The sequence below is a fragment of the Cucurbita moschata genome, unplaced genomic scaffold, assembly GCF_002738365.1.
Source record: "Cucurbita moschata cultivar Rifu unplaced genomic scaffold, Cmos_1.0 Cmo_Scf00070, whole genome shotgun sequence".
Classification (NCBI taxonomy): Eukaryota; Viridiplantae; Streptophyta; class Magnoliopsida; order Cucurbitales; family Cucurbitaceae; genus Cucurbita; species Cucurbita moschata.
Genome location: NW_019268586.1, coordinates 462220 through 472918, shown reverse-complemented (window position 1 = coordinate 472918; position 10699 = coordinate 462220). Strand labels below are relative to the sequence as shown.

Below are 10699 nucleotides of genomic sequence, written 5' to 3'. Positions count from 1 at the left end.
GATTGTCTTTAAACTAGGTATCAAGAGAATGAATAGTTGATAAACTATTTTGTTAAAAAAAAAAAAGTTTTCCAAATAAGCCGTTTGATGAGAACGGTGTGGTTTCCTCAAATTTGCAGTCCTAAAATCATCTTGAGCATATGTTCACTGTGATCATTTTCTAGTGCGGAGACGAGCATAGGTTCACCGTGATCATTTTCTAGCGTGGTCTCCATAGTTAGAGGGATTTTGTGGTAAAATAAATATTTTTACCCTAAAAAATTAAAATTTCTACTTTGTCTACCAAATATATATATTTATTTATTTATAAATTTTTAAAAGTTTTTATAATATATTTATTATTATTATTCAAAAAAAAATATTTTTAACTCTTTTAGTTTAAAAATATTCTTGAAATTTTAAAGGTTGAAAAAATTATTACCGTCAATGTATGAACGAAAGCCATTTATGACACTTCATGGATTATCTTCAAATTTTTTAATATTATTTTTGAGAGTTTATGGATATTTTTTTGGAACATAGGTAAGAGTATTTTTTATTTTTAATTTTAAATTTAAATTTAAAGGTATTATTGAAAGTTTTAAAAAAATTTAAAAGTATTTTTGAAATTTTAAAAAAAATGGAAGTGTATTAATAAAATTTTCAAAAACTTGAAAACACTCGTAAAAGTACAAGTGTATTTTAGAATTTTTTGATATATTTAAAACAAATTATTAAATGTTTCTTCCAAAATAAAGGATAAAAATATTTTAGAATTTTTCTTTTAAGTTTTAAGGGTGTTTTGATATTTTTGAATTAAAAAAAAAAATATTTTGAGAGTATAAGAATATTAATTAAACTTTATATATTTTTGAAAAAAATACGTGAAATTAAAGGGTATTTTAATTAACTTACGAGATTCGTAACCGAAAATTGATTACTTAATTTAACAAATTTGAAGGATCACGTGCAGATCACGCATCATTCCTAAACGGGCCAAAACTATCCACTCTGGTTCGGTTCTAGAGACTCGGGCCATTTTCCCAGTCGGCAGCCTCCACCGCCTCTCTCAATGGCAATTACGTAATTTCAGCCCAAGTGTAAAGAGTCAGGATCAAGTCATCTTGGTAAAAATCACCTGCAAACACAACCACAGTATGCTCCTTGCTGTCACCACTAACGCTGCTATTAGGTTTGACTTTTCTATTAAATTTTACCCACATGCACATCACGTGGCGTCGATCTGTAACGTTGTCAGAACTCTTAATCCTTCCGATCACTTCCTTTGTAATGAAACTCGAGGGAAATGTATACGATATGTCGACTGTGGCGATTTCTTTCCAAGTACTCGCAGGGAACACGCCGTGACTCGAACGGATCGTCCCGTCCCTGAGAATGAATATCGAATTGACTTTGAATTGCTTCTCGTTCTTCTTCTTCTTCTTCTTCTTCTTCATCTTAAGTTTGTTCTGCTTGCTGTTTGGTTTGTAGATTAACGTACAAGAATCTTATTGAGAAGCCAGAAAAATGTTGGAGGATCAAGTGGCGTACTTATTGCAGAGGTACCTTGGAAATTATGTACGAGGACTCAACAAGGAGGCTCTAAAGATCAGTGTATGGCAAGGTTGGATTCATTTCATTTTACTTTTGCTGTTTCCATCTCATGAGTTTTACTTTAGGAACTTCTGCCAACTGTGTACAGATATTGAGCTTTTGATCTTTGGCGGTTCGAGTTTTGAAAGTTTTATAACTTTAGGCAATAAGAATATGTAATTTGTCTTCGGAATAGTTGTAAGGTGGCTAATGAGAGGATAGCATTGAGTTTGCTAGGAAGATAGCTAGTGGGATTGAACTATGTAACCGATGAATTAGTGAGTTACGTTTCTTCAATTTGGACCTTACTGTTATTCCACTATGGATATGACACTTACAAGGCATTGCATCGCGCTCGGGTGAGTATGGCTGATATTATGTTAATAGAAACGATTACTGACTTGTAGAGGATATTAGTAGGATTAAGCGCCATTTGATATTAACAATAGACGGTGAACGAGGAGGTCAAGTCCATGATTTCTACCTGTATCTGGTCATGAATTTCGATAGGAGCATAAAAAATTCTTCTGATCTTGAAACTTTTATGAGTTCAAGATTTTACATAAAATATCTGAATTTGAAAACGGTTGGCATAATTTGGGGCGCATTGCATTGTCAAGCATGTGTGCAAAGCTCTATTTGTTATTCTATATGTATTTGAAGTCGTTATGGTTTTGATTGAGATTTCTACTTGTTTCTGTTACTGTCTCACAGGTGATGTTGAGCTAACAAATATGCAGCTGAAGCCAGAGGCACTCAATGCATTGAAGTTGCCAGTGAAAGTTAAAGCCGGATTTCTTGGATCAGTTAAAATTAAGGTTTGTGAAATTTCCATCAGCACAGTCCATAATATTAGTTCATATTGCGATTTCCCTTCAAAATTTAATAGTTTAATTAGACTTAATAATTTTTTTAACTCCCTGATTGGAAAGATTATGGACCAAAACTTACATATCAGCAGGAGAAGAAAATTGAAGCTGAATAGTAAACATGAATCTTTGAAATTTGAAAGGCATCCATGTATTTGAACTGGATGGTTATTAAAGCCCAAAATGATCAGGAGAGTGCACTTCATGTTACATATTGAGACTATGTTCTAATTATTTGTATAAAAAGAGTTGCTCTGTGACTTCTTAAATTTCAACGATTCATCCTTGGTGCAGAGAAATAAAGAAGAATTATTGAAGGAAAATCTTTTTACAATAGAATTGACAAGCTTTTATAGCCAATTGTGTCGACTGCCAAGAAAGATTGTTAAACAATTATTTCAGTCTGTTGAGAATCTTTTTTGGATAAGAAGCATTAACATTGATGGCATGAAATTACAAAAGAGGGGCATTGCCCATATGGAGTTACATAAAAATCTCTCCAGTTGGTAAGGGGAGCATTATACATATAGTGGTGATAGAAAGGAGAACATTTACATCAAGATACAACCAAAGAACTATAGCATAAAAAATAATATGAAACAAAAGCTCCTTATCTTGAAAGATCGGGCGGTTCCTTTCTTGTCAAATACTATAACAGTGAGCTCCAAGGATGCCTATTGTGAATACCAGTATTGACCTAACCACCACTCCACCCAAGAAATTTTCATGGGCTCCATTTCTTTGTTTCGTTTTTATTGACTCAAAAGGTGAGACATCCAAAAGAACCAAAAGCTGGGTACAAGTTTCAAACAATCAAATCAATATCATCAATCAAAAGTTTTGTTAAAAAAAATGATATTCCATGCTGTTGGTGGTTTGGGTGGGGGTAGGGAAAGAAAGATGTTCAAGGATTGATTCTTGCAACTCCTTCTGTCTGCAAGCACTTGCCAGACCTTGTTGCTATTAGTGCATTGGGTCTGGAAGATAGCATGATGGCCTTGGTGGTACTGGATCTACTTTAGGTGTCAGTAGAAACTGGTGGATTGTGTAGCATAATGGTTATCTTTCATCTCCTCCTTCTAAGGATAATCTACTTCTTCATCCTCTTCTCTGCCTTCACTTTCCTCATTGGCCTCTTTTTGTAAAATGCTTATGGCGTATACTATTTGCTTCTGTAGTCAACTTGCCCTCATCTAATCCCTTTCCATTGTTTGAATTCGTGTATGGTTCTTTTTTCTTGTTTCTTGATTTCTGTCTGGTTGCAGAAGGTTGTAAGAACAGTTTGAGTGTTTTTCTGCTGTCTTGAGCGAAATGCTGAGTTCTGGATTTGTGGGCATCTTTTTGGTTCTCAGATCTACTTGAGCTTGGAATTCAGGTTCCTGACTGAGCTGAACCTTGTAGTGGTCTTAGTGAGTTCTTTTGTCTGCCTTTTGAGCTGGTGGACTAGATTCAGTTAGCTTGTCAGTGGGACGTACGTCTATTTTCTTTTAATGTGTACACTACCTATTAGTTGGCTTTCAACTTGAGCTAAGGTATTTTTAGTGCTTAGGCAGTAAATTCATGGGTATGTTAACCTACTTTCTTCACTTGTCATTTGCTACCTTTTATAAAGCAGTTCATAACTTTCTGACTGAATATTCTCCATCAAATATATGCACATGTACAGCAGCCATTGATGAGTTGTTGGCTTCTCAATCCTTCTGTTTGCTTGAAGCTGTTCCCAGTTCCCATCACGTGCAATTGCCATTTTAATTTGTGTGATTTTGAACTTTCTGATCTTTCTGGTGTGTTATTGTATATGAAGAAATCTTGTACATGTTTATTTATTTATTTTTTTCACAAGATGCAATTTTGTATTGGAAAGAACAAACTCCCAAGGTTTTTATTTCACTGATAGTTTGCTGCTGGTCCTTTTCAAAAGCTCACACTTACTCAATTGAAGTTGTCTGAGGATGTTCCACCCATTTATTGAATTCTTGAAGCTAAAAATTCATTTGTAGATTATCCCGTCTCTTCTTTGTTGTCATGTACCCTTGGAAATTTTTAAACGATGGGTTTTCTTCTCCCATGCTAATTTAAGCATTCTGCTTATGCCGGGTCGAAATCTACTTGATCGGTTCTTGGGGCAAGGTCTGTGCCATTGATTTGCTAGGTTTAGTTGCGGATGGATTGCTTCAGGTTTATCAGTGTTTCAATTGCAGCCATCCTTCTTTTCAGTCCTTCTTGAGTAAGGATGCACCATTGAATATTAAGATCAACATCTTGTAACCAAGGATTAAAATGCTGATGAAAATGTGAAGGTCTCATATTTGCAGAAATATTGGTATTGATGGATATATTATAAGAAAGATTTTTGGAACTGAGAAACATATAAAAATCAGTTTGATTAATAATTAAGTATTTTGCACTTCTTAAATAAGTTATAAACCTTAGTTTTGGTAGTTATGTTCATATGGGTGAATTTTTGTTTGATAATTTTTTCATCTTTCAATGATATTTATTTGATTTATTAGAAAGATCGGTTGATGCTTTGCATTAACGTTGAATCCTCTCATTTATGGTTAATTTAACAAGTCAAATGGATATTTTGTAACTTCCGATCGAGCAAAATGTTAAGTTCCTATTTATTAGAAAGATCGGTTGATGCTTTGCATTAACGTTGAATCCTCTCATTTATGGTTAATTTAACAAGTCAAATGGATATTTTGTAACTTCCGATCGAGCAAAATGTTAAGTTCCTATCTTCCCTTTACTATCCAAAGGTAAGGGTTAAAGTGGCCCCTGATACCACTTCGGTACAGAGAAAGTGGCCTCTGATACCACTTTGGTGCAGAGAATTAAAAATCTTTTTAATTGGTGGGCTCTTACATGGCACGTTGATTGGTTCTCTTGTCTTGATTGTTATCCATATATTTATGACTTAAACAGGTAATTAATTTTTATTTACTTGTTATTTTGAATTTACTTACTTCCGTTCAGCTATACGGCTATTTGCAAGGGTACTTGTCATATTGTTTCAACTTGACTTTTTTGTACATGGTTTTTATGTCATTAATACGTTTTCCAAATCAGGTTCCATGGAGCAGACTTGGTCAAGATCCTGTCATAGTGTATTTAGATCGAATTTTCTTATTAGCCGAGCCTGCTACTGAAGTTGAAGGACACAGTGAAGAGGCTATCCAAGAGGTCAAGAAAGCTAGAGTCCGGGTAAGATTTTTCTTTCCCCGGGGGGTTGGGGACAAAGAAACCATATCACCATATAGATTTCTAATTTACTCACTCTTAACATGGAGCAGGAAATGGAAATCAAACTCTTGGAGAGGATGCAGCGAATGAAGACAGAAATGGTATGTCTACTGTATGCACTATGGATCGTTTTGGTCCCTGAATGGAGGTTGCAAGTTTTCTCTTATATGTTCTTAATCGAGTTTTCTCCACTAATTGCCAATGAATTTCGATTTGCATTGGTGAAACATTAAGATATATTTTCATGGAAAGTACGTTGAAGTTGTATTGTAATTTTTTTATGCATTGGTTGTTACTGGTGAGGATCATGGCCATCGTGATTAAATATTGCTGAGCACACCTAAAAAACCCACCCCAAAAAGAACAACAATAATAAAAAAGAATAATAAAAAGAACAAGTAGAAACCCGGTCATTTATCTGAGGTAGGAAACTCTGTCCCTTTTCAGACACTTGTACACGAAGTCACATCCAAATCTTATTAGAGGATATTGATGTTTAGCCATATATTCTACATCTCTACCTTTAGGAGAATCATTGATGTTTGAAATTTATAGAATCAAATTTTATTGATGTTTGAAATTTATAAAAGGGATGTATTATCCATAATCTTTACAAAGGACCTTTCCAATTTACCATGATGAGGGAGGTATGACTATTGGAAGTAAAAGTATTTTTTTATTTTTTTTATTTTTATAAGAGACAATTTCATTGATGATTGAAATTTACAAAAGGGATGTATAATCCATGATGTTCACAAAAGACCTTTCCAATTTGTAACGAGGGAGGTATAACTATAGGAAGTAAAAGTATTAGACAGTTTACACCAAGATATAGCTTGGTAAACAACATTGTCGAAAATTTTTGTGTATGTTCGTGTCTTTTTTGCAAATATTCTTTGATTTTTTTTCTTTCCATAAATTCCAAAAGAAAGCCACGATGAGGTTTTTCCATAATAGGGTTTTTGCATTCTTGAAAGGGTGGTACGTTAAGGCGATATCCAAAAATTCCTTTACCTCCCTAGGAAATATGAGATACCATCCGAATATATTGAGAATTGTTGTCCAGAAATTCTGAGCATATGTGCATTGCATGAACAAGTGGCTTTGTGATTCATTTTCTTTCTTGCATAATGGACACCAATTTGGAGAAAGAGTGATATAAGACATTTTTTTTGAAGTTTTTCACTTGTGTTAGTGACTTTATGCGCTATTTTCCAAAGGAAGAACTTCACCTTTTTAGGTTGATGTCCTTTCCATACGGTCTTTGTTAGGGTGGGATTTATTGGTTTTACTTTTTCCCCCATGTCCATCATCAAGGGTTTCGTAGAAAAGACCCCGTCAGCGCTGGGGAGCCAAGTCGGTGAGTTTGCTTTGTTCAACAATACCACAGGGGCAAGGTCAAGGCTTAATTTGGCCCACTCCATTGCTTCATTATACTTTAAATTCTTACCAAGCTTCAAGTCCCAAAATTTGTTAACAACATTCCACGTTTCTTTAATCGTGGTTTTTTTTTCTATGAGAGAGCCTGTACAAAAGTCTAAGGTGGTGTTTTGAATCCATGGTCCAGAATAATGTGCTTCCCCCATCACCCACCTTATGGCGAGTTCGGTTGGTGATGAGGTTTTGATGTTTCTTTATGTACTTCCAAGGCCCTTTTGTAGAAGATGGAGGGGTGATTTTTGTTTGATGTAGGAGTATATTTAGCCTTTATAAGATTTCTTCATAAGGCCTTTTCTTCAGGATGATATCTCCATATCCATTTGGCGAGGGCAGCTTTGTTCTTCTTCCTTGTCGAGAGAAGATCGAGGCCTCCCTTTTCTGTTGGGAGGTTTTTAATATTCCATCTAAAAAGGTGCACACCATCTTTCCACAATTAGTTTTTGAATGATCTTTCTATATCCGCGACGACTTTTTGTGGCATTTCAAATAAAGTCATGTAGTAAGCAGGGAGATTGAATAATGTGGCTTGTATTAGGATGAGTCTTCCGCCTTTTGAAGTATAACGTGATGACCATGTTGACAACATTCTTTCTATTTTTTCAATAATAATCTTCTAGAAGGAAAATGATTTGTGGTTCCCTTTTTAGAGGTAGTCCTAGATACATATTTGACCATTCTCCCTTTTTAGAACCATATATGCTAGCAAATTCTTCAATAATCTTTGTGCTAATATTGATGCCTATGATCTCTGTTTTTTTTTTTTTTGGAGATTGATATTTTGTCCAAAGAATCCTTCGATGGTTTTTACCGTCTCAATCATGTTTTTTTATGGAAGAGGCATCTACCAAGTCAGAAAAGAGGGTTGTGTTGTCCGCAAATTGAAGGTGGTTGATGCTCAAGTCTTCATTACCAATATGAAAACCTTTTATATGCCCTTTGTATTCTGCTTTTGTCAGTAGGCGATTAAGGTAGTTCATTACCATGATGAAGAGAAAAGGGATAGTGGATTTTTTTGTTTCATACCCCGTGTGGCATAAATCTTCCCTCTCGGTCTTCCATTGATAATGATGGAGAAGTTTGTGGATGAGATGCATCCTTTAATCCACCTTCGCCATTTTGAGCCAAAGCCTTTTGTCATAGGAATGTTTTCGAGGAAAGTCCAATCAACCTTGTCGAAGGCTTTAATGACTACACCTTTTTGTTTCATTCTTTCCCATTCATCTATGAGTTTGTTTGCCATGAGGGATGCATCAAGAATTTGTCACCCCTATACAAAAGCTGTTTGTTGCCCAATTATTGTGAAGGGGAGAACGTTTTTTTAGAAACGTTTTGATAATACCCTTCCTATGATTTTATATAAACCGGTCGTGAGGCTTATGGGACAAAAGTCGGCAACAGTGCAAGCATCCAATTTCTTTGAGATTAGACATATGTATGTTTTATTCAGGTTGCCATTGACAGCTCCGTTTCAAAAAAAATCTTGGAATACTCTCTTGATATCAACTCTCATACAATTTCAGCATTTTTTGAAAAAATTCTGAGGTAAAACTATCCAGTCCTGGAGTTTTATCGGAGCCTAGGTGCTGAATTGCCTTCCCCACCTCTTCTTCAGTGAAAACGACCTCGAGGGAGGCAACTTGCTGTTGTTCAATAGGACTCTAGTCCAGATCGTGGGGAAATTTGCAGAGGGCATTGTCCTTTGTGTATAAGGACGTGTAACAGGACACAAATTCTGATACAATTTCTTCTTCATTTACTAAACTTCTGCCTTGTGTGGATAGTATTTCCATGATGGTACTCTTTCGTTTCTTTGTAATCATGATACGATGGAAAAATTTGGAGTTTATGTCACCTTCCTCTAACCATCGTTTTTTACATTTTTGTCTCCAAGATTGCTCTTCATTTGCTGCCAACGAAATAAGTTCTGCTTTCCTAAGCTTTTTCTGTGTGTATTGAACTAGTGTGATAGAGCTAGCTTTCTCCATCTGATCTAGGAGAACAATTTCAGTTAGCAGTTGGTTTCTACGTGTGGAAATACAACTGGAGAACAATTTCAGTTAGCAGTTGGTTTCTATGTGTGGAAATACAACTGAAAACCTCCTTATTCCATTTCGTTAGGACTTCTTTTAGTCTTTTAAGTTATCGTGCCCCGACCATCCACGGATGGGTGTATTCTTCCACTAGTATTTTACCATTGGCAAAAATTCAGGATGGTTCAATCACATATTCTCAAATTGGAAAGGTGAGGGCCCCATTTATAGCAACCCATGGAAAGTAGAATGGGATAATGATAAGATGTAGGTCTATTCAGTCTTTGAACACCAGCGTTACTGAATTTTCCAAGGAGGTCTTCAGTGGCAAGAAATCTATCGATGAGTGTTAAGGTGGGTGGAGATCTGTTGTTTGACCATGTATAAAGTCCATTACTGAGGGGAAGGTCAATGAGTTCGACTTTTCTTATGAAATTATTGAAGTGTCTTATGCTTTTGGTGGCTTTTCCACTAGATTTTTCATGTGCCCGTTGAGAGATATTGATATCTACATGGCCATAGATGTCTTTCTTGATATCTACATGGCCATAGATTCCTGTAATCCAAAATCTGTAATTATCAGCTAGTGTAATATGTGTGGTTAAGGTGTATAAGCCTTTGGTGACTTCTGAAATGGTTAAAGTTGGGTCGTTCCACATGATTAAGATCCCCCTGATGTACCTAAGGCATCCAAAGTTGACCAACCAATATGTCTGGCGCTCCAAAGGGATTTAACTGTCCAGCGGTCAACCTAATTCAATTTTGTTTCTTGAAGAATAACCATAGTGGGATTGTATTTGAGGACGAAGGACTTGATTAGGGCTCTTTTTTGCCGATCTCCCGAGCCCTTAACATTCCAAGAGATAATAATCATAAGAGGTATTGACCTCCCAATTGAAACTTGCTCGATTTCTCATAATTGATGTTTGAAAGGAGGCCAGTAACCTCTCTAGTCAGTTATTGATTTTTTGGCCGTAGTGGGTTTCTTTTTCCTAGATGGAATAGCCATGATGCACATGTGGTGTTTTTTTTAGCCATGGTGCCAAGATTTGGATGTATCTTGTTGGTGTGAGTGTTGCTGATATCGGGGTGCCCTCTTCTACCTCTGTTTCATCCTGCTTTTTTTTTGAAAAAGAGTGCCAAGCTCTGTATCTGCAAGGTTGATCTCTAGCAATGGATGAGACATGTTGGGCTTACCCGCGGTGGGGGATAGTGGAGCGGTGGAGAGGGGGAGAGGCTGGATGCATATTCGTCATCTGATTCTTGGTCAATGCCAACCATGGAGAATTTTGTTCCGGGGACGAGGAGGGTTTTTTTGGTTATTTATGATGATGACATGTTTTTCTGATGATATTGTCACAACTTGTGGGTCGGGATAAGAAGTGGTGTAGTAGATGGGGTTTTGGAGATTGGTGGAAAGTAGGGTGAGGGGTTGGTGGCCTTTGGTTCAGGGACCATGAGTTTATGGGGCATGGCAGATGGGGAGGGTGGAGGAGTATGGTTTAGTTGGGGGATTGGCCTTTTTTTTTTTTTTTTTTTTTT

General features: G+C 36.1%; 1 protein-coding gene across 1 annotated transcript in view; it reads left to right on the top strand.

Annotated features, from left to right (window-relative positions):
- Nucleotides 1–1263: 1263 nt before the first annotated feature.
- Nucleotides 1264–10699, top strand: part of LOC111438054 — an 82389-nt gene continuing 72953 nt past the window's right edge. Inside the window, exons 1-4 of the mRNA XM_023076009.1 lie at nt 1264–1603; nt 2287–2390; nt 5514–5648; nt 5738–5788. Coding sequence (XP_022931777.1) covers nt 1507–1603; nt 2287–2390; nt 5514–5648; nt 5738–5788 — 387 coding nt within the window. The 5' untranslated portion in view covers nt 1264–1506. The remainder of the gene's footprint in view (nt 1604–2286; nt 2391–5513; nt 5649–5737; nt 5789–10699) is intronic.